Here is a 26,063-nt window from a genome sequence, read left to right on the forward strand (position 1 = left end):
TTCCACTAGAGACAACAAATGTCTAACCATTAATGTTTTAATAAAAGATAAATACTTGCCAATTTTATTTTATTAGTGTCATATTCAAGAGGCATCCTTTTTAAAGCAAACTATGACCATTACGTCCCATAGCAATGGAGATTGGAAACTTAGCTAGGAAAGGAAAAAAAATATAGATTCATAGATTCTGAGGCCAGAAGGGACCATTGTGATAATCTAGTCTGACTTCCTGTGTAACAGAGGATATAGAACTTCCCCAAAATAATTACTAGAGCATATCTCTAACCTCTCAGGATAGGACAAGAAGCAATGGGCTTAAATTGCAGCAAGGGCGGTTTAGGTTGGACATTAGGAAAAACTTCCTAACTGTCAGAGTGGTTAAGCACTGGAATAAATTGCCTAGGGAGGTTGTGGAATCTCCATCACTGGGGATTTTTAAGAGCAAGTTGGACAAACACTTGTCAGGGATGGTCTAGGCAATACTTAGTCCTGCCTTGAGTGCAGGGGACTGGACTAGATCACCTCTCAAGGTCTCTTCCAGTTCTATGATCTTTTAAAAAAAACCTGATCTTGATTTTAAAATCATCAGTGATGGAGAATACACCATGTGTCCATGTAAATTGAACCAATCATTAATAACCTTACTGTTAAAAAATTGCCCCTTATTTCCCGATTTGTCTAGCTTCAACTTGCAGCCAATGGATTGTATTATACTTTTCTCTGCTGGACTGAAGAGTCCATTATTAAATATTTGTTCCTCACATAGATACTTACAGACTGTAAACAATTCATCCCTTAATATTCTCTTTGTGACACTAAATAGATTGAGCTCTTTGAGTCTATCAATATAAGGCATAGTTTCTAATCCTTTAATCATTCTTTCTTCTCCTCTCTGAATCCTTTCCAATTTATCAACATCCTTCTTGAATTTGTGGATACCAGAACTGGACATAGTATTCTAGAACTAGTCGCAACAATGTCAGAGAGACTGTTTATTTATCCCAGGATTGCATTAGCTTGTTTGGCCACAGAGTCACACTGGCAGCTAGTATTTAGTTGATAATCCATCACCACCTCTATTCTTTGTTTCAGAGTCACTGCTTCCCAGAATAAAAGCCCCTATTCTATAAGTATGGCCTATATTCTTTGTTCCTAGATGTATATATTTATATTTAGCAGTATTAAAACACACATTGTTTGCTTGCTCCCAGTTTACCAAGCGATCCAGGTTGCTCTGAATCAGTAACCTGTCCTCTTCATTATTTACCTCTTTCCCAATTTTTATCTGTGATGATTTTATGTTTTCTTCCATTCACTGGAAACACTGGAAACACACCCGATCGATAATGATTTTCCATTTACTATTACATTTTGAGACCTATCAGCTAGCCAGTTTTTAACCCATTTAATGTGTGCTTCGTTAATTTTATATAGTTTTAGTTTATTAATCAAAATATCATGTGGTACCAAGTCAAATGCCTGACAGAAGTCTAAAAATATTATATCAACACTATTACCTTTATCAACCAAACTTATAAACTTACCAAAGAGGTATCAAGTTAGTTTGATATGATCTATTTTCCATAAACCCATGTTGATTGGCATTAATTATATTATCCTCCTTTAATTAGTGACAGAGGATGTGGAGAAAGCTAGTGTACTCAATGCTTTTTTTGCCTCTGTTTTCACAGACAAGGTCAGCTCCCAGACAGCTGCACTCTGCAGCACGGTATGGGGAGGAGGTGACCAGCTCTCTGTGGAGAAAGAAGTAGTTCGGGACTATTTAGAAAACCTGGACGAGCACAAGTCCATGGGGCCAGATGCGCTGCATCCGAGGGTGCTAAAGGAGTTGGCTGATGAGATTGCAGAGCCATTGGCCATTATCTTTGAAAAATCATGGCGATCGGGGGAGGTCCCGGATGACTGGAAAAAAGCTAATGTAGTGCCCATCTTTAAAAAAGGGAAGAAGGAAGATCCAGGGAACTACAGGCCAGTCAGTCTCACCTCAGTCCCTGGAAAAATCATGGAACAAGTCCTCAAGGAATCAATTCTGAACCACTTAAAGGAGGGGAAAGTGATCAGGAACAGTCAGCATGGATTCACCAAGGGCAAGTCATGCCTGACTAACCTAATTGCCTTCTATGATGAGATAACCGGTTCTGTGGATGAGGGGAAAGCAGTGGATGTACTATTTCTGGACTTTAGCAAAGCTTTTGATACAGTCTCCCACAGTATTCTTGCCAGCAAGTTAAAGAAGTATGGGCTGGATGAATGGACAGTAAGGTGGATAGAAAACTGGCTAGATGGTCGGGCTCAACGGGTAGTGATCAATGGTTCCATGTCTAGTTGGCAGCTGGTATCAAGTGGAGTGCCCCAAGGGTCGATCCTGGGGCCGGTTTTGTTCAATATCTTCATTAATGATCTGGAGGATGGTGTGGACTGCATCCTTAGCAAGTTTGAAGATGACACTAAACTGGGAGGAGTGGTTGATATGCTGGAGGGTAGGGATAGGATACGCTGGAGGGTAGGGACCTAGACAAATTAGAGTATTGGGCCAAAAGAAACATGATGAGGTTCAGTAAGGACAAGTGCAGAGTCCTGCACTTAGGACGGAAGAATCCCACGCACTGCTACAGACTAGGGACCGAATGGCTGGGCAGCAGTTCTGCAGAAAAGGACCTAGGGGTTACGGTGGACGAAAAGCTGAATATGAGTCAACAGTGTGCCCTTGTTGCCAAGAAGGCTAATGGCATTTTGGGTTGTATAAGTAGGGGCATTTCCAGCAGATCGAGGGATGTGATCATTCCCCTCTATTCAGCATTGGTGAGGCCTCATTTGGAGTACTGTGTCCAGTTTTGGGCCCCACACTACAAGAAGGATGTGGATAAATTGGAGAGAGTCCAGCGGAGGGCAACAAAAATGATGAGGGGGCTGGAGCACATGACTTATGAGGAGAGGCTGAAGGAACTGAGATTGTTTAGCCTGCAGAAGAGAAGAATGAGGGGGGGGGATTTGATAGCTGCTTTCAACTACCTGAAAGGGGGTTCCAAAGAGGATGGATCTAGACTGTTCTCAGTGGTAGAAGATGACAGAACAAGGAGTAATGGTCTCAAGTTGCAGAGAGGGAGGTTTAGGTTGGACATTAGGAAAAACTTTTTCACTAGTAGGGTGGTGAAGAACTGGAATGGGTTACCTAGGGAGGTGGTGGAATCTCCTTCCTTAGAGGTTTTTAAGGTCAGGCTTGACAAAGCCCTGGCTGGGATGATTTAGTTGGGTTTGGTCCTGCTTTCAGCAGGGGGTTGGACTAGATGACCTCCTGAGGTCCCTTCCAACCCTGAGATTCTATGATTCTATGATAATTCTTTATTAATCAAGTTCCGTATCAGCCACTCCATTATCTTGCCAGGGATTGATATCAGACTGAAAGGCCTATAATTACCCAGGTCATCCTGTTTACCCTTTTTAAATATTGACACAATACTAGCTTTCTTCCAGTCTTCTGGAACTTATGTAGTGCTCTAAGACTTTTTGAAAATTAACATTAATGGTTCAGCAAACTCCTCAGCCAGCTCTTTTAAAACTCTTGGATGCAAGTTATCTGGACCTGCTGATTTACAATGTCTAACTCTAGTAGCTTCTGTTTAACAGTCTCCAGAGATACTAGAGGAATGGAAAGAATGTTATCAAATGATATGACTATATCATCAGTTTCCACCCCAAATTCTCTTATTTTAGGGTTGATGGTGATCAGAAACATAGAAGAGGGTCAATATTGTGACCAACCCTGGCATATTGGGATAAAAGTATATGAATGTCAACATGTGTATTTATGAAAACAATATTTGTATCTCATGAATCCTCTTCCCCACTTCAATAAGGAAAATCAAACTATATTAGTTCGCTTACCTTCATAATGTTCACCAAGTCTGTCTGATAGTAGCGATCCTGGTGTGCATTAGCAGCTGCTAAAGTGAGAAGGTAGTCATTCCTTGCATGGGTAGCCTTTGAATTACACTCAGACCGTCGTGCTTTTAACTACATTTAAAAAAAAGGAAATCAAAATGTAAGGCAGCTGATTTTGTACTTTTATACTATGAGCAAAGCATTAAAAGATATATGGCTTTAGATGGGTTGTTATATGTGTTGCTGCTTTGAAGAATATTTCTACTATTTGTATATATACTTTATACAATTTTCAGTAGGCAAAATTCCACCACACATATGTGAATGGCTGAACAGATTCATCACGTGCTTGTACTTGATTCTGGGGAAACATTCTGTACCAACTGGCCAGTCGTTATGAAGACAATATGCCTGATAAAACGTGAGGCCTCTCTAGATTCAAGATAACATCAGTTATGTGTCCCATGAAAGTGACATAATGCTTTACTGTAGTTTTACTGAGTAGATCATTTATTCTGAAACTCACCTTTACACTTGCCTTCTGTAAGCTTATCCTTGACTGAAAAAGACTAAGCTTGGACCTGTATTAAAAGTCAATAGAATAGATTAATATAAGAATTTGTCTCTGGGACAGATATCAGATAGCCCATTTCTGTCTCTAAGGGAGAGGTTTTCTTTTTGGGTTAAATAAATGCAGTAAAATAATTCAATAGCAATTTTTTAGGCTAAACATTTTATTATATTTAAGAGTAAATTTTAGGTTTTAGGAAGTGGTTACACATGTTGAACAAGCTCATTTGCATAATCAGCCATCTTCACTGCATATTCTGAAATGTTTTGCTCAAATCTTACACTAATTTTCAAACAAGGATTAAATACAACATGGCAGAAAGCTCTGGTGGCAACAGGAACTCACAAAATTCTTTTGTTGTTTGTTGCTTAATGGCTATTTGAAAGTCTTCCATTTGATAGCCAGGGTTGCAAACTTGAGCTACTTGCCTTCTAATGGGGTAGCAATGTACAATCACCAGCAATCTACTCAGGTAAGGTTAAGTGAGGTCTGCCCACAAATCATTTTTTAAAAGCAAGCGTTAGCCTAATTTTGAAACTTTGATCATAGGGTAGGAATCAGTTTGTATTTTTTTCCAGGTTAATCATTTAAAAAAAAGCCAGAGCCCATACAAGCATCTTAAGAACATCAGGCTTATTCACAATGAGGTATGAAGGAAAACTTAACTAAAATCATGAACACTTGAATTCTGAAACATTATTCTGTTTATACCATAGCAAGAAAAAAAATTTGTGAAACAGACAATATGAATAAATGTTTTAAATCAGATGATATCTAAGCTTTCTGACAAGATATAAACCCTGAAGAGGTCAAAACAACCAATGTTCTCAGAAGGAGGAAGGGATAGCTCAGTGGTTTGAGCATTGGCCTGCTAAACCCAGGATTGTGAGTTCAATCCTTGAGGGGGCCACTTAGGGGTCTGGAGCAAAGATCAGTACTTGGTCCTGCTAGTGAAGGCAGGGGACTGGACTCAATAACCTTTCAGGGTCCCTTCCAGTTCTGTGAGATAAATATAATATATGGAGATATACCTATTAAATAAAACATTATCCAATAACTGTAAATTTTACCTTGGGCAACAAGCATCCATAAATACCAACCAAGAAGATGGCATTTGAAATGGAGTCAAATAACAACAGCCTTTGTTCTCTGTTGTACACAAAGAGAACATTACACATTGTATTTTGGTAGAAGTGGAGCATCTTTGGACAAAATTATTCCTGGTTAAAATAACTTTGTTCAATTTTTTAAAAAGCTTTCTAAAATTTCATATGTAAAACTGATAAAACCCCCCCACAAACTTTAGCTATATTTGATTCTGATGATGATGATGATATGATATATAACCATACCATCCCCACTGATAAATACATCCACTACCCTCATTTAACTTCAGTACAGTTTTCCCACCAAGTCTACATTAGAAACTGGATCTATATTAGAAACTTTAGCTGGGATAGTAATGTTGGCTAGAGTTTTTTAAATGACATTAAAATATTGGCAAAAGCCCTGGAGTATATAAGGTTGTGCCAACATAAGAGAGCTTTTGCTTTAAAGTAAAACAGGATAAGCACTTTTGCCAAGATAAGTGTTGTGTACACTAGGAGGGTTTGCCAATACAGCTATATTAATTTAAACCTGGCCTAAGTCTATTCTAAAGAAACTGGCAACTACTGTGACGCAATGTTACCACAAAAAGCCAATGTGCAAATATTGACTGTTTGGTATGTCAGGTGGAGGACAGAAGAGTAAGAAAAGGGATTCCACAATGACTGGTAGCTTCTATACTGGTTTTAATAAGACCTCTGTCCCCAGGACACAATAGCTGTTCTATTCTAAGCAAAAAGACAAGGAAACACTGGGGTTTTGAGCTGCTAATCGAGGCCACACAGACCCCACCCCGCGCCAAAGCAGGCCCACAGATGGGGGGAGGGGAGGCAAAGGGGGCAACTGCCTGGGCGGACCACAGGGCTCCTAGGCACGTGCAGCGTGGTACCAGCGGCAGTGAAAGCAGCCAGGCGAGCATGTGGAAGTCCTGGCTGTGCCGGGAAAAGAGCGCGCCCAGCAGCACAGCTGGCAGCAGCTCCCTGGGCACCAGCCAGCACAGGCGCAGCACCGCCCAAATGTCAGACGGACCTTTCTAGGGGGCCCATTGACTGTTCTGCCATGGGCAGAGCCGTCCCTAGGGTACGGCGAATTGAAGCGACAGCTCCGGGCCCTGTGCTTTGGGGGCTCCTGCCGGCCGGCACGATTGGCCAGCATGGTTGGTCCTGGAAGTGACGGATTCTTCACTTCCGCCCCAGGCCCCACGCCCCCCTAGGGACAGCGCTGGAGCCTGGAATTGCTGTCAGCAGGCCCGCCCCTGAGTAAAACCCAAGGGAGCGGGGGCAGGAGAAGGAAAGCTCAACAAAGAGTGTTGGGCCCCCTATTGAAAGAGCAAGTAATTGGCCTCCAGGATCCAGGTTTCAGGCAGATCTCCTTTACCATTCAATATGAATGCCCTCTGCTTTCACAGCAACTTCAGGGCCCCTGGAGCACCTTCCAGCTCTCTGCTAACGTGGCTGTAGCCTGGCTTTCTCCACCCACCACCGTCTCTGGCATCCCCTTCAAGGGGAGCTGCACATTAAGGAGAGGTTTCTGGGGGAAAAATGAAAGATTGCCTCAGGTTTCATTAAAGCCCTGTTGGGCTTCCCACAAACATAAGAATTCTTGGATTCATGGAAGGCTCTCTAACCATGCCCTTTTACTGCCCACAATTTGAAAGTGATTAGTAGTTGGTACTGTTACTCTTATTTTATCTTTTTAAAATTAATGTGTTGCAAAAGGTATCCACAGGAACATTAGTTAGCACCATCTCTGAACTCCCAGGTGAATTAGATTGTTCCAAGCTGTGTTTTTTTTCTGTACGATTTATGAATGGAGAAGGATACAATCCCTTACTCGTGATAAATAAAATATTTTACATTTTTCCTGCTTTTTCTAAGATTTGCACTTGATTGTTAGTTGAATAATTGCATAAAGCTGTTTAAATTGTTTATAACATTCATCCAAACTTAGCTTTCCAAAACCCTCATACCACCAGTGTTTTGGATAACTTTCAAGTTCCAATTAGAAAACAAAATATGCACCCGAAAAGCTGAAAAATTATGTCAGTAAATTCTAGTATCAAAAGGATATCTAGAATTTGATAGTGTTTATGTTATACTCCCAGCCTTCATAAATTGCTCAATTAAGAAACTGAAGGAAAATAGCACTGTATACACAAGGCCAACTATTTGTACAAATCTGATGCAAACTGGATTTTATCTGCACGCAGAAGGCAGCCTTTTGCATATCATCTGATAGTCTGCCATTTTAACCTTTACAATACCAATGTGAGACCAAGCCAATTCCTCTAGCTCAACCTTTGATCTTCTGAGGAAGTGGGTGGACAGTGTATGATATTCCCACCCCCTCCAGCCAGTGTATGTCACCACCTCCAGAACTTTCCAGTTCCTGAATTGTGTGGAAAGAGCTCCCTGAAGAACATTTTTTTCTAAATAAATTGTTCTTAAAAATTAAAAAGAATAAAAGAAAATACCTCAAACTTTAAGAAGTGAGTGAGTATCCTTTTACATTACCTTATAAAACACCCATAACAGGTAATTACTTTATTTTTAAAGATGCCAGGTACACAACTTTGCCATTCTTGGAGAACAAGTTTGAGGGATTTTTGAATAATAATAATAATAATAATAATAATAATAAAGTGATAAAATTGCAACAGGCTGTGAAAAAATACAGGCCAAAGCCCAAAATGGAAACATGCAAGTTATGTGTTTTAGTGAAAGGAAGGGTAAGATTACCTCCACAGGACAAGAGGTATGCGAAAGTTACAGCCTCAAAGATATAACCTCATAAAAGCAAAACGAACACTTCCCAAACAATACTCAACTGTGAAGCAAGATGCATGCTTGATCAACAGGATGTATGAAAGCAAAGTAAGGCAACCCTCAACACAAGCTTATTCAGAACTAGTATCCTGCTCTTACAACAAAATGGAGTGTAATGATTAAGACAAACATGATATTTACACACACATATTTAATTATAGAGTTGCTATTATAAGAACATACTTGGCCTCAATATCAGCTTTTTCCCGCACTGCATGAGCCATCTGTTCAGTCTCAAAGTACTTCTTCTTGCTCTTAGCTAAATCTTTTACTGTCTCTTGTAATTCAGCCTGGATCTTTGTCAACTGGTCTACACACTGCAAAACAGAATACAACAAACAAGCTTATAATATATGATTGTACTATTATTGTTCAATAAATCTTGCACAGATCCATATGCTCTACAAGTTCTTTTAGGTTAACTATAGATTCAGTCCACCTTTTAAAATGAATCAAAACAAAGAACCAACATCTTTTTATCTCAATTGCTCTTAAAAAAAAATTAGCAACTATGTAACTCAAGGTTTAAAATATGTAGTGTTGTTGTAGTCGCGTTGGTCCCAGGATACTAGAGAGACAAGGTGGATGAGGTACAGAGGTGAAAGTAAGCTGGTATGATCCAGTATAGCGTACCGGCAAGAGCCAGTGTGCCGGACCAGACAGGCTTCCCCAGGCAGCGATTTGAAGGGCCTGGGGCTCCCGGCAGTGGCTGAAGCCCCGAGCTCTTTAAATTTCCAGCAGAGCCCTGCCAGGGGCGGCTCTAGGTTTTTTGCTGCCCCAAGCACGGCAGGCAGGCTGCCTTTGGCAGCTTGCCTGCGGAAGGTCCCTGGTCCTGCAGATTCGGCGGCACACCTGCAGGAGGTCCGCCGAAGCCGCGGGACCAGCGGACCCTCCGCAGGCTTGCCGCCACAGGCAACCTGCCTGCCGCCCTCGTGGCAACTGGCAGAGCGCCCCCTGCGGCTTGCTGCCCCAGGCATGCGCTTGGCGTGCTGGTGCCTGGAGCCGCCCCTGAGCCCTGCTGCCGGGAGCCCCAGGGCTCTCTCAGTGATTTAAAGGCCTGGGGCTCCACTATGGTAGCAGCGGCCGGGAGCCCCTGGCTCTTTAAATCACCGCCGGAGCCCTGGGCCACTGCCGCTACCCTGGAGGCTCCGGCAGTGGGGCTCCAGCAGCGATTTAAAGGGCCCGGGGCGGTAGCAGCGGCCGGAGCCCCGGGCCCTTTAAATTGTCGCCTGAGCCCCGCTGCCGGAGCTCTGGAGTAGCAGTGGCAGCCAGAAGCCCCCGGGACTCCTTTGGCAATTTAAAGGGCCCAGGGCTCCACTGTGGGTAGCGGCGGCCGGGAGCCCCAGGCCCTTTAAAGCACCGCTGGAGCCCTCAGCTGCCGCTGCTACCCTGGGACTCCAGCAGCGGGGCTTGGGCGGTGATTTAAAGGACTTGGGGCTCCACCACGGTAGTGACAGCCAGAGCCCTGGGGTCTTTAAATGGCCCCCGAGCCCCGGGCTCCCAGCCACCTCCACAGCTGGTTGCTCCGGCGGTGATTTAAAGGGTCTGGGCTTCCAGTCTCCTCTACCGCAGCCGGAGCCCCTGCCCCTTTAAATCTTGATTTAAAGGGCCCGGGAATCTAAAAGCCCTGCCTCTTCTGGTTGAGGCCCCATCCCCGCTCAGGACTCCAATGTACCAGTAAGTCCTTTAAGTTACTTTCACCCCGGTGAGGTGATCTCTTTTATTCGACCAACGTCTGTTCGTGAGAGAGACAAGTTTTCAAGCTTATATGGAGCTCAAAAGCTTATCTCCAAAAACCTAAAGAAGAGCTCTGTGCAAGCTCAAAAGCTTTGAAGTTAGTCCAATAAAAGACATTACATACCTCACTCACCTTGTCTCTCTGTTTAAAATGTTATACTTACAAGATTCTTCACACAACACAGTCAACCTGTGGAACTCCTTGCCAGAGGATGTTGTGAAGGCCAAGATCATAACAGGGATCAAAAAAGAACTAGATAAATTCACGGAGGATAGGTCCATGAATGGCTATTAGCCAAGATGGGCAGGGATGGTGTCCCTAGCCTCTGTTTGCCAGAAGCTGGGAATGAGCAACAGGGGATGGTTCACTTGATGACTATCTGTTCTGTTCATTCCCTCTGGGGCACCTGGCACTGGCCACTGTCGGACGACAGGATACTGGACTAGATGGACCCTTGGTCTGACCCAGTAGGGACATTCTTATGTTCTTACGAAAGCTCTTAATGGGGAAATTAGTTGCAATAACCCAGATGCAGTATGGAAATGCCAAAGAAGGGATATGGAAAATGACTTAGAGACTAGCGACTTCAAGCAAATAAGCACAACTACTCTTGTACTTCTGTGGCTTAAGCGATTAGAGAAAAGACTCTATCATTTCTAACACTGAGGATAAGCACCAAAAAGGTAGCACTAACAACTGTAAATAAATACAACTGTCCCTAGCCTCTGTTTGTCAGAGGGTGGTGATGGATGGCAGGAGAGAGATCACTTGATCATTACCTGTTAGGTTCACTCCCTCTGGGGCACCTGGCATTGGCCACTGTCGGGAGACAGGATACTGGGCTGGATGGACCTTTGGTCTGACCCAATACGGCCATTCTTATGTTCTCTTCCATCTTAATTTTTAAAAGGTCACAAAGGCATTTCATACTCCTACTATACATTCTTGTTCCCAACTTAACCAACATTCATTTAAAACCATGCACTGCAGTATAGAAAATATTTTTACAACAAAAGCCATTTCAGAATATGTGATGGGTTCAAGTATCAGTCTACTTGACAGAACACAGTGAAACAACTTGCTTTCAAAAAGCTAGCAAAAAAAAATCATACTAGTAGAATACCTGCAAAATTTGAGAATCTCTTTCCTTTTCCCCAAAAACTGAAAGCAGAGAAAAAAAATATACTCTCTTTGAATCCAAGAAAGAAATACAACCGAATAATTCTGAATTGTTAAATACTATTTTAAATGTGGGTTTTTTTCTGTTCCAAGCTGCATGTTAAGAGGTTTCCAATGCGTAGGGTTAAATCGGAAATTACCATCAAGCACAAAGATAACTTTCTTTATACCTAAAGCTTAAAAAAATCATAGCTTTTCACGGAAAGGTGAAATAAAAATGTCATCTGTTTGCATGGGTAAAATATAAGAATATAATCAGCATTGATAATGTACATTTTAATCTGACAGAAAACAGTGTGTGGAGAAAAAGCAGGAACAGCAACGAAATTGTTCAATGGGAGAAAACACATACTGCCTCAGAAATAACTCAGAAGACATCAATGCCCAGAATTACATCCTGCTTCATAAAATAATAAATCCATGTTTTTATTTTCGTTTAAACTACCTGTTCAACCTTGAGTAGGCAAGATTGTCACACAAATATTACAGTATATGGGTTCAAGTCCAGTGATATCTCTGAGAGACTTTTTCACTAGTTTCAACAGACTTTGGATCAGACCCTATATATCAGTGGTCCCCAACCTTTTCGTCTGGCAGGTGCCAGACGAAGGACCAGGGCGGCGGTGGAGCATCCGCCGAAATGCCGCCGAATTTCTGTGGAATTTCGGCGGCGACGCCTCTCGATGACGTCACTTACTGCCGACGCCGAAATGCTGCAGAAATTCTGGGGCGACGCCTCTTGATGATGCCACTTGTCAGCAAGCGGCGTCATTGAGAGGCATCGCCGCCAAAATGCCGCAGAAATTTGGGGGTGACGCCTCTCGATGATGCCGCTTGCTGCTGACAAGCAGCGTCATCGAGAGGTGCTGCCCCCTAATTTCTGCAGCATTTTGGCGGCGGCGACGCCTCTCGATGACGCCACTTGCTGCCGACAACTGACGTTATTGAGAGGCGTCGCCGCTGAAATGCCGCCGAAATTCGGCGGCATTTCGGCGGATGCTCCACTGCCGGCCAGGACGCGGGCGCATTTAGATGCCCCTGCGGGCGCCATTGGGGACCCCTGCCCTATATGAACAACCCTATTATAGTAAAGCATTATGCATCTTCTCATTTATATGCAAAAATTCTGACTTGTCCTTTGAATGCAGAAAAACGGTTGTAACATTAATATCTGAATTAAAGTTTTGATGCCACAGTAGGACAATCTTAAAAATGTATTTTTCAAAGATTCATTATTGTACTCAAAGGCTTTCTACATTTCCTTTTTCACTATACTAATTACCAACAGGGTGTTTTGTAAACCCATATTCTTTCCTTTATAATCAGCCTGGTGTTATGCTTTAAGTGCAACCATCCAATGATGTAACATCATACTTTAGTTACATATTGTTAAAGGCAGAACAGTTAACAACCATTTAAAAAAAAGCAAAAAAACAACTATTGCCGGTCACCTATAACAGTTACTTGATACAGATTTCAAGATCTGCTGTTGTTAAATGTTAAAATGTCACGTATCCTAGTATAAAGTTTTGTTAAATTATACCACCCTCCTTCTCAATACTGGCAGTTTTCAAATTCAACTTCCTTTCTGGTTGAAATCTGCACTGAATACAGGTTTAAGGAAAAAGTTGTATCAGTTCAAGAGAAAATATCCAACAACAACAGAAATCCCAGGATATGTACAGTCCTCTCTTCAAAATCTGCTGAGAATTCAAGTGCCTAGCAAGGGATTTTTAATGTATCCCTTCTTAACAGAAATCTGTTCTCCCACTAATAATCTGAGATTTCCTTCTGGCTAGTGGAAATGAAAATCTAGTCCATTCATATTAAAACCATCACCTCAAATGAGCAGACCAATGAAGAACAGACTTAATATAAAATTGATAGACTTTATGGAGAGTGCTGAGTTCCTGTCTGAATGATTATTTTAGACTACTGGGATTTTGTTGCAATAATGATTAGAGTTAAGGTGTCTAAGCCCTTATATAGGCAGTTTTTCTTTAAAATATTTAAATCAAAACGAGAATATTTAAGACTTGATCATGTTTATACCTATATAGATACATATAAAAATAAAATGAAGTAGAATGTGTAAGAGGCCTTTATTGCTGAAGAGTAAAAACTTCACAGGAGAAAGAAGTCCAAAAGTATTTGTTTGGGATGGATTTTTTTGGGGGGGGGGTTGTATATTTTTTAAAAATTCTTTGATTTTAATATGTATTTGAACTTTACTGCCCAGAAATCCTAAACAAAATTTTTGAAGAGCAATGAACAATGAGTTTATCTAAGTTAAAATCTGACACTGTACTATGTAATCTCAGAGGAACATAAGAACATAAATAGAGAAACAAAAAGGCAAAGGTACTTAAATCAGCATCTCAAACTGCCTCTTCAGGGGGTTTAATGAAGCCAAAGTAACTAACTCTATCTGCACTAGATAGAGCATGATTTCCTCGAGTTATAGACTAATTCAAACATGCAAAAACCTGTGTTTACAGTTGGGAAGAGATGTGTGTTTTTGTTTCATTTTCTCTGTATCAATGATTTTTACCTCTATGTATAGGCCTTTGAGACTCCTGCATCTAACCTTCTAACTATTAAACTTTACAGACTTTTATTTGAAGTTGCCTGCAGTTGCTCTAATTTAGCATGATCAGGACCCAGAAAAAGCTGAGGTGAAGTTTCTTGTTGAGGGTCCCATTATCAAGGAGGTAGAAGCTTGGGGGGAAAAGATGTAGTAGATAAGACAGCATCTCAAGTGTCACTGTTTCAAGTTGAAGTTTACTTTGATGCCTTCCAGTATGGTATCAGAAGTGCTTTACTTGCTCCAGATCTGAATTCACTAGGTTTTTTAAATCAGGACAGAGGTCAGAAATATCATAAGAACAACTGTGTGCTTAACTCTGTTTGGAAATCCAAGAAAACAACTGGCTCCCAGCAGATTATGTTGTACTTTATCCACACTTGCACTGTTTAAAACATTAATTTTGTTATGAAAATATTTAATTATGCTCTATAGTACATGCTTATTCTGAGCTATACAAAAAGTACAATGATCCCAGGCTCTCTCAGACCGGAAGTACCGCATCGTTCCTCCAAGGACTTGTCCCACTAATTTAGAAGCGGTGAACAAATTCCAGAGGGAGCCACATCCAGCCCTCTTTAGCCAGAAGAACAGTTATCATGGCTTAAGGGTGAATGGTGAGGGTGAAGTGATAGAGAAAGGGAACTCTTAAAAATACTACTACAAACTTTTAAAATAAAGACCTCCTTTCCTACCTCTGCCATTGGTTCATAAACTCCCTGAACTTCCAGTATTTATGGAAGCAGTAGCAGGAGCCATTTACCAAACTAATTAAAACATGAGAAATTACCATATTTGTTGGAAAATTCCACAGAAAAATAAACACATGCAATAAGAGAGTTTGAGCACCAGAAAAATCAATGTCTCACATAGTGGGTGGACCACTACAGTAATCTCTTAAGGAATTGGCAACTGAGCTTATGATGAGACATACATAAGTTTATACCCCATGCATCTGGAAAAGTTACAGCGTGGGATGTCAGCTCATTTTAGCTAAGAACACTGCAACTGTCACATCTTTATTTGATAGAGAAAGATTCAGGCTCTGGAATACTCCCAATTAAACATGACAAACGCCCTATAATCAAATTCTGGGAAACAATGTAAATAAAAAAAACTTACCTGTCGTCCCCCTCTAAACAAGCAACATTCTTGTTACATGGCAGATTAAACATTTTCAACCACAAGCAGTTTTTTGGACAGTTGCAGTATGTGTTCAAACAGCACTCCCTCGACTTGACCTCCTGTCCCCCCTGCCTTTGGCCTATCTTATCAAGAGCACATCAGAAGATAAAGTTACTCACCTTGCAGTAACTGAGGTTCTTCGAGATGTGTGTCCCTGTGGGTGCTCCACTCTAGGTGATGGTGCGTCCCGGCGCTGTCGATCGGAGATTTTCGGTAGCAGTGCCTGGTTGGGGCGCACACACCCAGATGGTATCTCCCGTCTAGTTGGAATCTTCCTGAGTGCGTGCACCCCACACCCTCCTCAGTTCCTTCTCTACCGTGGAGAGTAATCTTAGTACTCCAAAGTAGAGGGGAGGAGGGCGGGGAGTGGAGCACCCACAGGGACACACATCTCGAAGAACCTCAGTTACTGCAAGGTGAGTAACTTTCTCTTCTTCTTCGAGTGCTGTCCCTGTGGGTGCTCCACTCTAGGTGAATGTGTAGCAGTACCCACTACGGTTGGTGGGACTTTGGAGATACGGCAGGGAGTACTGAAGATAGTACTGTATGACCTACTATTGTGTCTGCCGTGGTGTTTTGCGTTAGAGCATAGTGTTTTGCAAACATGTGTTCAGATGACCATGTAGCCGCTTTGCAGATATCAGGAATGGGAACATTGTGTAAGAAGGCAATGGATGCCGACATGGCTCTAGTGGAATGAGTTCTAACGCCTTTAGGCGGTTGAAGATTCTTCGCACGGTAACAGGATCTGATGCAGTCAGAGATCCACTTGGACAGACGTTGTTTAGAGATAGCCATACCGTTTGATTTTTTCGGTAATGGAAACAAAGAGTCGCGGAGACTTGCGAAATGGTTTAGTCCTGTCTAAATAAAAGGCAATTGCTCACCTGACATCGAGAGTATGCAGGGTTGCCTCTTGTGGAGTCTTGTGAGGTTCGGGATAGAAAGTAGGTAAGTATACAGGTTGGTTGAGGTGGAAGGTAGATACCACTTTAGGAAGAAATTTAGGATGTGGTCTCAAAGTGACTTTGTCTTTGGAGAAGATTGTGTAGGGAGAGTGGGCCATCAGGGCACTCATTTTACCTACTCTCCTTGCCGATGTTATGGCAACTAAGAAAGCCACCTTCATGGGTATATGGAGATGAGAGGAGGTAGCCAAGGGCTCGAATGGAGGCTTCATGAGAGCGTGTAGAACGAGGTTAAGATTCCATGAAGCAGCTATTGGGTGAATTTCAGGGTAGAGGTTTTGCAGGCCTGTGAGAAATCGTTTTATGGTTGGGTGAGTAAAGAGTGAATAACCTGCTAAGAGGTCATGGAAGGTGGTAAGTGCCACCAGGTGCACTTTGGTGGAGCTGAGCGAATGTCCGTCTTGTTTTAGTTCCAAGAGGTAGTCTAGAATGATAGGGAGGGTTACCATATTGGGCGCTAAGTGATTACGTAAGCACCAGAGGGTGAAATTCTTCCACTTCTGCAAGTAGGTTTTATGAGTGGAGTCTTTCCTACTGTGCAGGAAGACATATCGGACTTGCTCAGAACAGACTAGTTCATGGGTTTGGAACCATGAAGGAACCACGCTGTGAGGTGGAGCTTGAGGAGCTCAGGGTAAAGAGCCAGTCTATTGTTCTGGAAAAGGAGATCTGGCCTGTTGGGGAGAGCCCGTGGGGGACGGGAGGACATGCAGAGTAGGTAGGGATACCACGTCTGTCTCAGCCAAGCCGGAGCAATAAGTATGACCCGGTCCTTATGGTCCACAATCTTCCAAAGAACCCCGTGTAGCAGAGGGATTGGTGGAAGGCATACAGGAGAGAGGTGTTCCGCGGGATGAGGAATGCATCTCCTGGGGATGCAGTTCTGAGTCCCACTCTGGAGCAAAACTGGGGACATTTTCGGTTCTGGGTTGTGGCAGAGAGGGCTACTGACGGGGTGCCCCAGAGGGAGAAGAGCTGTTGAAGTATTGTGGGGTGCAGTTCCTATTCGTGTTCCGTCGAGAAGTGCCTGCCGAGTGCGTCGGCAGTAGTGTTGTGGCAGTCTGGCAGGTAGGAAGTGGTGGTCTGTATTTGACGTTATATACACCAATTCCATAGACGGATGGCTTCCATGCAAAGAGAATGTGAGCGTGCTCCCCCTTGTCTGTTGATGTAGTACATACATGCTATGTTGTCTGTTAAGACTCACAGGTATTTGTTCTTTATGAGGGGAAGAAAATGAAGGCACGCTCATCTCACATCTCTGAGCAATAAGAGATTTATGTGTAGGTGCGACTCTGATGCAGACCACTAGGCTTGTGCCCTGTGTCCCTCTAAATGCGCTCCGCAACCAATTAGGGAAGCGTCCGTGGTGAGCACGAGTGCTGGGGATCAGTTCTGGAAGGAAACCTTAGTGCAGAGGTTCTCTGGTCTTGTCCACCACTGTAGGGAAGCTAGAAAGTTGGGAGGCGGAGTTAACAGCATCCCTAAGGTGTGTCTGTTGGGTTTGAAATTGGAATTGAGCCAGCCCTGAAGACATCTCATGTGCAGCCTGGCGTACTGGAGTATGAAGGTAGTGGCTGCCATATGACCAAGGAGCTGTAGGCAGAGTCTTGCCTGTGTCCTTGGATGAATAGAGAGCGTGCGTTTGAGCTGCGTGATAGCGAGGAATCTCTGATATGGGAGCAAGGCTCTGCTCTGGATTGAGTTGAGATGAGCTCCGAGGAACTCAATCTGTTGTGGAGGTGTCAGGGTGGATTTTTGGGCATTTATTTGGAGGCCTAGGCTGTGAAAGAGGGTGATAGTGAAAGAGTAGCTTGGAGTGTCTCGCCATAGGAGTTGCCCTTGATGAGGCAATCGTCCAGGTAGGGGAACTGCGTGACCCCATGTTTGTGGAGGTGAGCCACGAGTACAGCTAGAATTTAGGAAAAAAACTCCCGGCGCTGTGGAGAGGCCGAAAGGAAGAACTCCGTATTGGAGATGGTTGTGACCGACTGTGAAGCTTAGAAAGCGTCTGTGAGCTGGATGAATTGATATATGAAAAGAGACGTACTGTGGGTCGAGGGCTGAAAACCAGTCCCCTTGATCTAGTGCAGGAATTAATGTGCCGAGTGTGACCATTTTGAATTTTTGTATCCTCGCGAATTTGTTCAGTTGGCGTAAGTCTAGTATAGGCCTCCAGCCCCCAGTCCTTTTCTGGGTCAAGAAGTAATGGGAGTAGAAATCTTTCCCTGGATGTAGCATTGGCACAGGCTCCACTGCGCCTAGCTGTAGAAGATAAGCAACTTCTGCGCGAAGCAGGTGCTCATGAGAGGGGTCCCTGAAGAGTGACGGGGAAGGGGAGGAGGATAGGATATAAATGGGCTAGAGTAACCGGACTGAACTATCTCGAGGACTCAGCGGTCCTGTGTAATTTGCTGACAGGCATGTTGGAAACTCTGGAGGCGGTGGCGAAATGGGCAAATAGGCTGTGGAATCAAGGAGTGGTCGCACAGACCCTGAACCAACCTTTTAAAATTGTTGTTCATTGTATGAAGTAGTTCATCAGGTGGTTTTTTTGTTTGTTTGTTTTTTAAAAGAAAACAGTTTATGTTTATCAAAGGGGAGGTCCTCCACTTTGTTCTGCAGGTCTTTAGGGATGCCAGATGCAGAAAGCCATGAAGATCTGCGCATAACCACAGCCGGTGCAGTTGTACGGGCTGCTGTGTCTGTCGTGTCTAAAGAGGCTTGTAGGGCTGTTCTGGAAATCAATTGGCACTCGCTCAGAATTGATTTAAAGCCCGCTGTCCTGTCCTCTGGAATGTAAGAGGCAAATTCAAAAGTTTATTGTAGTTATCAAAGTCATGGCTGGCAAGGAGTGCAAGATAGTTTGCGATCCAGAATTGTAGAGTGGAGGATGTGTGAACCTTGCGACACAAGACGTCAAGGCGTTTAATGTCCATGTCTTGCGGGGTGGACTGATATTGTGGCTGTTTCGTTCTTTGTGCGACTGCATTTATAATGAAAGAGTTCAGTTGTGAAAAAAATAGGAAGTCAGCGTCCTTAGCAGGAACATAGTATCTATGTTCGGCTTTTCTGCAGGTTGGTAATAAAGAAGCTGGAGTTTGCAGAGAGCGTCAGCTGGTTCCAAGAGTGCCTCATTTACAGGGAGCGAAGTAGGGAAACTGAGGCTGGAGGCTGCGGACCTTAGCCTGAGGTGGAAAAAGTCTCCAGTGGGAGAGGAGAAGGAGGTGCAGAGAACTCTGCTTGCCGTTGTAGATCAGGTTCGCTCTCAGTGAAGGTAGCCAGTTCAGGTGGTGGGACTGCGCTATGTCATGTTAAGAAGCGAAAGTGAAAGTGTGAGCGGTGCAGTGGGTTGGTTGGAGGTGCCCTGCAGGGGGTCTGCTGTTGGTGCAGGGGCGGAAGGCAGGCTCGGTGCCGACGTCCTTCCTGGCACCGGGGCAGAGCACGCGGTCGGAGCCGCGGCTTTTTTTTTTTTCCCTTCTTCTTCCGTCCTGAGGCTTGCGGTGCCGGCGGCTTTGTCGGCACTGGGGCAAAGCGCATAGCCAGCTCCGCGGCTATTTTTAGCGCTGAGGCTTCGGCACCGGGGCAGAGTGTGCAGCCGGCTCCGTGGCTATTTTTAGCCCTGAGGCTTGCTGTGCCGACATCCTTGTCTGCACCGGGGCAGAGCGCGCAGTCGGCTTCGCAGCTATTTTTAGCCCTGAGGCTTGCGGTGCCGACGTCCTTGTTGGCATCGGGACAGAGCGCGCAGCCGGCTTCGCGGCTGTTTTTAGTGCTGAGGCGCTTGGTGCCGCGGAATCCTTCTGTGTTCTGGAGGTTGAATTTCCGCCTCTACGGTCTGTGGGAGCCATTGTTGAGGCGTGATCCGGGGCTGAGGCTTTGGCGCTGTCAGCACAGAGGGTAGGGATCTCGCAGGAGACCCCTTACCCTTGTTAGTCTCTCTCCTATGAGACTGCTCTGCTTCTTGCCTCCGCTCCAGGGAGGGTGAAGCAACGCTCCCCACCGGTTCCGATCTGGCTGGGGAGGATGTGGGAGTGGATTTAACTTTCCCCATCTCCGAAAGCGGCTGCGGGGATTTCTCCATGAGAAGCATTTTAAGCCGCAGGTCTCTGTCGTGCCGAGTCCTCGACTCGAGGCTCATACAGTAGAGGCACTTTGTGGGGATGTAGGCTTCCGCAAGGCACTTCACACAATGTGAGTGCCCATCCAACCTTGGTATGGAGTCCTGCCAGAAAACACACCTCTTGAATCCTGAAGCCCCTGGCATTGTAAATTAGAAATGGCAGGGGAGTGTGTCTCAGTGAGAGACAAGTCTGAAGTGATTTTTTTTTTTTTAACTAAGTAACTAACTATGTAACTATACTAAAGGAAGGGAAACAACTGGGAAGTAATTAATAATTATTTCTGTGTTCTTTGTTACTGTTTCCTATAGATACCAGGGAAGAGAAGGCAGCACTGCTCCGAGTCCCGTCTTCAGCCAAGGACGGTTGAGAAGGAACTGAGGAGGGTGTGGGGCGCACGAACTCAGGAAGATTCCAACTAGACGGGAGATACCATCTGGGTGCGTGCGCCCCAACCAGGCACTGCTACCGAAAATCTCCGATCAACAGCGCCGGGACGCACCATCACCTAGAGTGGAGCACCCACAGGGACAGCACTCGAAGAAGAAGGTAGCATTTTTGGTAACTTCTAGACACAAACTGCTCATTGCAATGCTGATAATTATACTCTGTGCTCTCTCTTTAAAATGTCATTTTAGCAATCCTCAATTTACAACTACTCTCACCCCAAACTCCACTGAGATCCATAATTAACTTCTCTGCATAATACACAGCTCATTAGAACATGAAAAATATTCAGCTTAAATGAACAAGAAGTGCTGTATTTAAAAAGACATTTTAGATCATTTATAAAAGCAGATTCCACATAAGGTTTGATTAAAAATATATTGAATACTGAACCATTCTCACTGCACATGTTAAGGTGTAAATCACATTAAAATTACAAGTTGAAAACCTGTGCATTGCATGGGTGTAATTTGTAAAGTGATGTGTGTAAAAAGTCCAAAAACGGTTGATAACGTAGAAACTGGATGGTAACAGACTGTGAAACCCAGCGATGATTGAACCTGGTGATATTCTAAACAAAAAAGAGATTGCAAACATGCTTGTAGCTGTTTCCATCACATCACTCTTACTTTACAAGAGCATTTACTTTACAGACATTTTAGGCTGCAGAGTGATACAGTGACAACTCCTGGAATCTTCTTATATCGCTGTAGTAAGTAATAAATGAAAGTAAGTTTATTTTCTCTCTTAACTATAAGAATTTTTCTGTACAAATTAATGCATGAGACTGCCTCTGGTACCAACTTTTACAGGATGTGACTGAGTGTTCTTCGGGCGACCAGATGTCCCAATTTTATAGGGCAAGTCACGATTTTTGGGTCTTTTTCTTATATAGGCTCCTATTACCTCCTACCCCCTGTCCTGATTTTTCACACTTGCTGTCTGGTAACCCTAAGTCTTCTCCACTTCCATAACATCTTTAGAGACTTCATGTGCCGCTCCCTCAGGTTTAAAATGCACTGCAACTTAAAATCAGAACCTATTCTACTGAAAACTCATTTGGAAAAAGTCAACACCACTTCCAAAGCAGACTATTTTTTCTATACTTGTGTCACTATTGGATCAATTCAATCTGATTGCCAAAGCATGAAGTTAGATTTGCAAACGAGGTTTTTGACCCTCTTTACTTGACCCTCAAGAAGGGTGACCAGATGTCCCGTTTTTAAAGGGACAGTCCAGTTTTTTGGGAATTTTTCTTATAGAGGCGCCTATTACCCCCCATCCCCGTCCCGTTTTTTCCACAGTTGTTATCTGGTAACCCTACCCTCAAGTCAATTAAAAAACTTCATTCTGGAATATTTAGTCCATTATTATGAATAACTGGTTCAATACAAACTAACGGTTTAACTTCTACAAAGGAACACCGCTGAACAGGAAGAAACAGTTATACAGATTCTTTAGAAATATTTCTACTGCTCTACAATCCCTACTAGTCTTGAACAACACACTTATAAAAGCAATAATTCTCAACAAAGAATACAAAGAAAAAAAGAGAGAAAATACCTTTTTTAACTGTTGTTCTTTAAAACACCTGACTGTCCTGGCAGGTTCAGAAATTAGGTTTCTGTAGTTTTCACAGATATTGAGCCGCGATTGGGCCACCTGCATTGTGCCTTCTAGAAATGATTTCCAAACTGGATACATGCTCCTACAAACAAACAAACATTAAAAGATGATGAAAAAGGGAAAAAGGGAGACAGGAATATTTTACTTTTACTGCTACTAATAACTTATAAAACACTGTTAATGTATGCACTGCTTTACAGAGTAGGACACGCTTTGCAGCTGGCTTGCCCTTGCAGGGAGCCTTTGCTGTTTCAGCACCAGGGGAGCTTGGGAAGGTATCGATGCCACCAGAAGTTTGGGTCCCTACTGTTCCCGGGAGTCGGTGGCAGATCCTTTAAGGGGCTAAGGGCCCCAACTTGGGAGGCTGGTCCATGTGGCTCTGGAGTGGCAGGGCAACCCGAACTCGGCCTTGATGCCCCATGGCCTTTCTTGCCCAGTGCCGGGGAGCCAAGCTTCTTCATTTTATTTCTGGGCATTGGTGATGGGGGTGTACTGTGCACCGAGGACAAGGTACTAGGCGAGTCTTGGCGGGACGGCTCGGAAGCCAGACGAAGGGCAGCCTCCATGAGGAGAGCTCGCAAATGAATATCCTGCTCTTTCCGAATCCTGGGTCGAAAATGTTTACAAACACGACACTTGTTCTTCACATGTGATTCCCCAAGCAATTGAGGCAGCTGCTATGGGGGCGGGGGGGGGGGCACTTACAGGCATAGGCCTGTTACAGTCTGTGCAGGGCTTAAATCCAGGAGACTGGGGCATGCCCCGCCTGGGGCAAAGTCCCCAATGGGACTCTAACTTCTGACTCTTAACTACTACTTAACACTAACTACCGTAAACAACTATTTACGAGGCCCTCCTAAGGCTTGAAGTCTGCGCTAGCCCTTGCTATGCAAGGAAAGGTGCACTGACTAACTACCACAGGCTGTAAGAAAGAACTGAGAGACGTAGGGCCAATGGTGCCTGATATAACGACACACGAGCGCAGCATTCAAGAGTGCGCCACAGCCGGCCCTATGGATACTGCTAAGGCAAAAATCTCTGATGACTGCACATGTGGGCGCGTGCACACCTACAATGGAATCGACATGAGCAAGCACTCAAAAGAACATTAATTTCAGCTACAGAAGAAAGGGTTCTTCATTGTTGTGTAGAATAATTACACAAATTGGCAATGTAAGAACAGCTATTTAAAAAGCCCCAATTGTTAAATTACCTATAATCACTTCGCTCATCTGTTTTTATTCCAGGCCAATCCTTCTTTAAGTATTGACTAGCCAACTTCTGAATGCCCTATAAAAAATAAATAAAAAGACTGTGTTAAAAACAATAAGAGAATATACTATAAAAAGGAGTTTCACTATAATAATCTCATATACAAATAAAAAAATCTGACATTTTAAACAAACAATCCAGTAATCTATAATTTTAATAACCTAATGTAATACACAACAGTTCCTCTTTCCCCAAATATCTTTTTATATTTTTGCTTTGTATTGAGGTATGTTGATTCACTTTATTTGGTTTTATGGCAACATTATTAGCTTTGTTTTATATATACTGTCCTAATCACTTTGTAGACAAATAAGAATTCATTAGAATATTCAACATGGATAATGTGTTACTGAAATAAATAGCATGAAATACATATAAATTCCGATGTTATAGGTTAATAAAAAAATATCTACTGTAATTATACATGTATAAGTTATCCTAATACAATAACAAATTTCTTATAGAAAATATAATAAAAAGTACACTACAATAAATATGTAACTACAACAACCCTCAGCTTAAAATCAGATACCGGAAACAAATTTCTTTAACTGAGTTCAGACCTGCAAGACACTGAATGTCCTCAACTCTCATTGAAGGTAACGAGAGTTGAGGGAACTCAATTCCTGACAGGATCAGGCCCTTATTTACAGTATCAATTTAAATGCCTATAAACTGGAGATTGAAACATACAGTTTACTTATAATTATTTTCGCTGTTTACTTTCTGCAACTCTCATCTTGGACACTGCACGTCAATGATATCAGTTTCATTTTCAGCTTCTCAATTCAGCTATGTTTGGTTTGCAAACACTGAAGGGGAACCTCTGGTATAAAAAATAATCATCAGTTTCCTTGTAATTTAAAACATACGGAACCATTTATATAGGTCTTATTGCATCTTTTAATGCAATCTAATTTTTGGACCAAATTTGATTCACAGTATCCCTTTAAATGTAGAAGCGGTCAACAGATTGGAGGAAAGCAGCTAGAGAGAAGGTTTTCTTTCCAAGATTTCCATCCCTCAGCTTCTGAACCTGCTCAACAGAATGTGTTGACGTTTTACTTGATTGATTTCATGATTTGAGTGCCATAGGAAGAATAAAGTGGCAAACAGAATACATGCCAACTGTTAGTATGTACAGACAATGGGTTTATTGAAACAAGTGGCAAAACTTCCTGTGGCAGCTGACATCCAGCATGATAAAGGCCAAATTACTGAATGAATATTAAAGTTAAGAGCACAGTTAGCTGAAAATGTATCAGCTACTTAAGGCAATTCATGCATAAGTTAAATGCAACAAATAATTATTTTGGATGCACAGGTAAAACAGAGCATAATTTGGCTTGCAGATATTCTATTGCTGGTGATGCATGAGATAGAAACAAACTTGAAGGTCAGAGAACAGCATGAGGTTGTTGAACTGGTGGATTTATTTCTGAACTGAGCACACATGACATGGAAATCTGTGAGGCAATATGAATGTAAAGCTTCAACAGTTTTGAGAAGGGCTGTCAAACAATTAAAAAAATTAATTGCAATTAATCACAGTTTTAATTGCACTGTTAAACAACAATGGAATACCAATTAAATTAAATATTTTTGGATGTTTCCCTACACTTCCAAATATATTTATTTCAATTAGAACGCAGAATACAAAGTGTAAAGTGCTCACTTTATATTATTATTTTTTATTACAAATATTTGCTCTGTAAAAAAGAAACAAGAAGTCAAAGCATGAAGGGGCACAGAAACGTTTAATGTATCTGGCATGTAAATACCTTGCAATGCTGGCTACAACAATGCCATGCGAACACCTGTTCTCACTTTCAGGTGACATTGTAAATAAGTAGTGGGCAGCATTATTTCCCATAAATGTAAACAAACTTTTTTGTCTTAGCGATTGACTGAACAAGAAGTAGGACTGAGTGGACTTGTAAGCTCAAAAGTTTTACATTGTTTTTAGTGCAGTTATGTAAAAAAAGATAATTCTACATTTGTAAGTTGCACTTTCATGATAAAGAGATTACACTACAGTACTTGTATGAGTTGAATTGAAAAATACTATTTCTTTTATCTTTTTTACAGTGCAAATATTTGTAATAAAATAATACAAAGTGAGCATTGTACACTTTATATTCTGTGTTGTAGTTGAAATAAATACATTTGAAAAGGTAGAACATCCAAAAATATTTATAATTAGTTTAAATTGGCATTTTATTAACAGTGCGATTAAAACTGCAATAAATTTTTATAATCAAGTTAATTTGTTTTGAGTTAATCGCTTGTGTTAACTGCAATTAATTGACAGCCCTATTTTTGAGTCATTTTTCAGGGTAGAACCACACAAACAATATGCCCACTGCAGTCTTTACGCAGGTGGGTCTTTGTCTGGCTAGCTGGAAGAAAAGGGTTACCTGACAGCAGGTGGGGAAGCAGAATATGGACAGGAAGTGGTTTGGACCAGGTCAGGACAAGGTAATTGCATTTGTCCTTCCTGCTGACCAGAAGAGAGGCACGTATTTATATTCTATGCAGCC

The 26,063-nt window shown here is 42.6% G+C and overlaps 1 protein-coding gene across 2 annotated transcripts in view; it reads right to left on the reverse strand.

Annotated features, from left to right (window-relative positions):
- Nucleotides 1–26,063, reverse strand: part of FCHSD2 (FCH and double SH3 domains 2) — a 232,537-nt gene that overhangs the window by 87,115 nt on the left and 119,359 nt on the right. For both annotated transcript variants that reach the window (XM_045021822.1, XM_045021812.1), the window contains exons 4-8: nt 23,465–23,541; nt 22,189–22,333; nt 8,590–8,723; nt 4,430–4,484; nt 3,907–4,035 (exon numbers count right to left, since the gene is read on the reverse strand). In XM_045021822.1, the coding sequence (XP_044877757.1) occupies nt 3,907–4,035; nt 4,430–4,484; nt 8,590–8,723; nt 22,189–22,333; nt 23,465–23,541 (540 nt within the window). The remainder of the gene's footprint in view (nt 1–3,906; nt 4,036–4,429; nt 4,485–8,589; nt 8,724–22,188; nt 22,334–23,464; nt 23,542–26,063) is intronic.

Source organism: Mauremys mutica, chromosome 1 (assembly GCF_020497125.1).
Source record: "Mauremys mutica isolate MM-2020 ecotype Southern chromosome 1, ASM2049712v1, whole genome shotgun sequence".
NCBI lineage: Eukaryota > Metazoa > Chordata > Testudines > Geoemydidae > Mauremys > Mauremys mutica.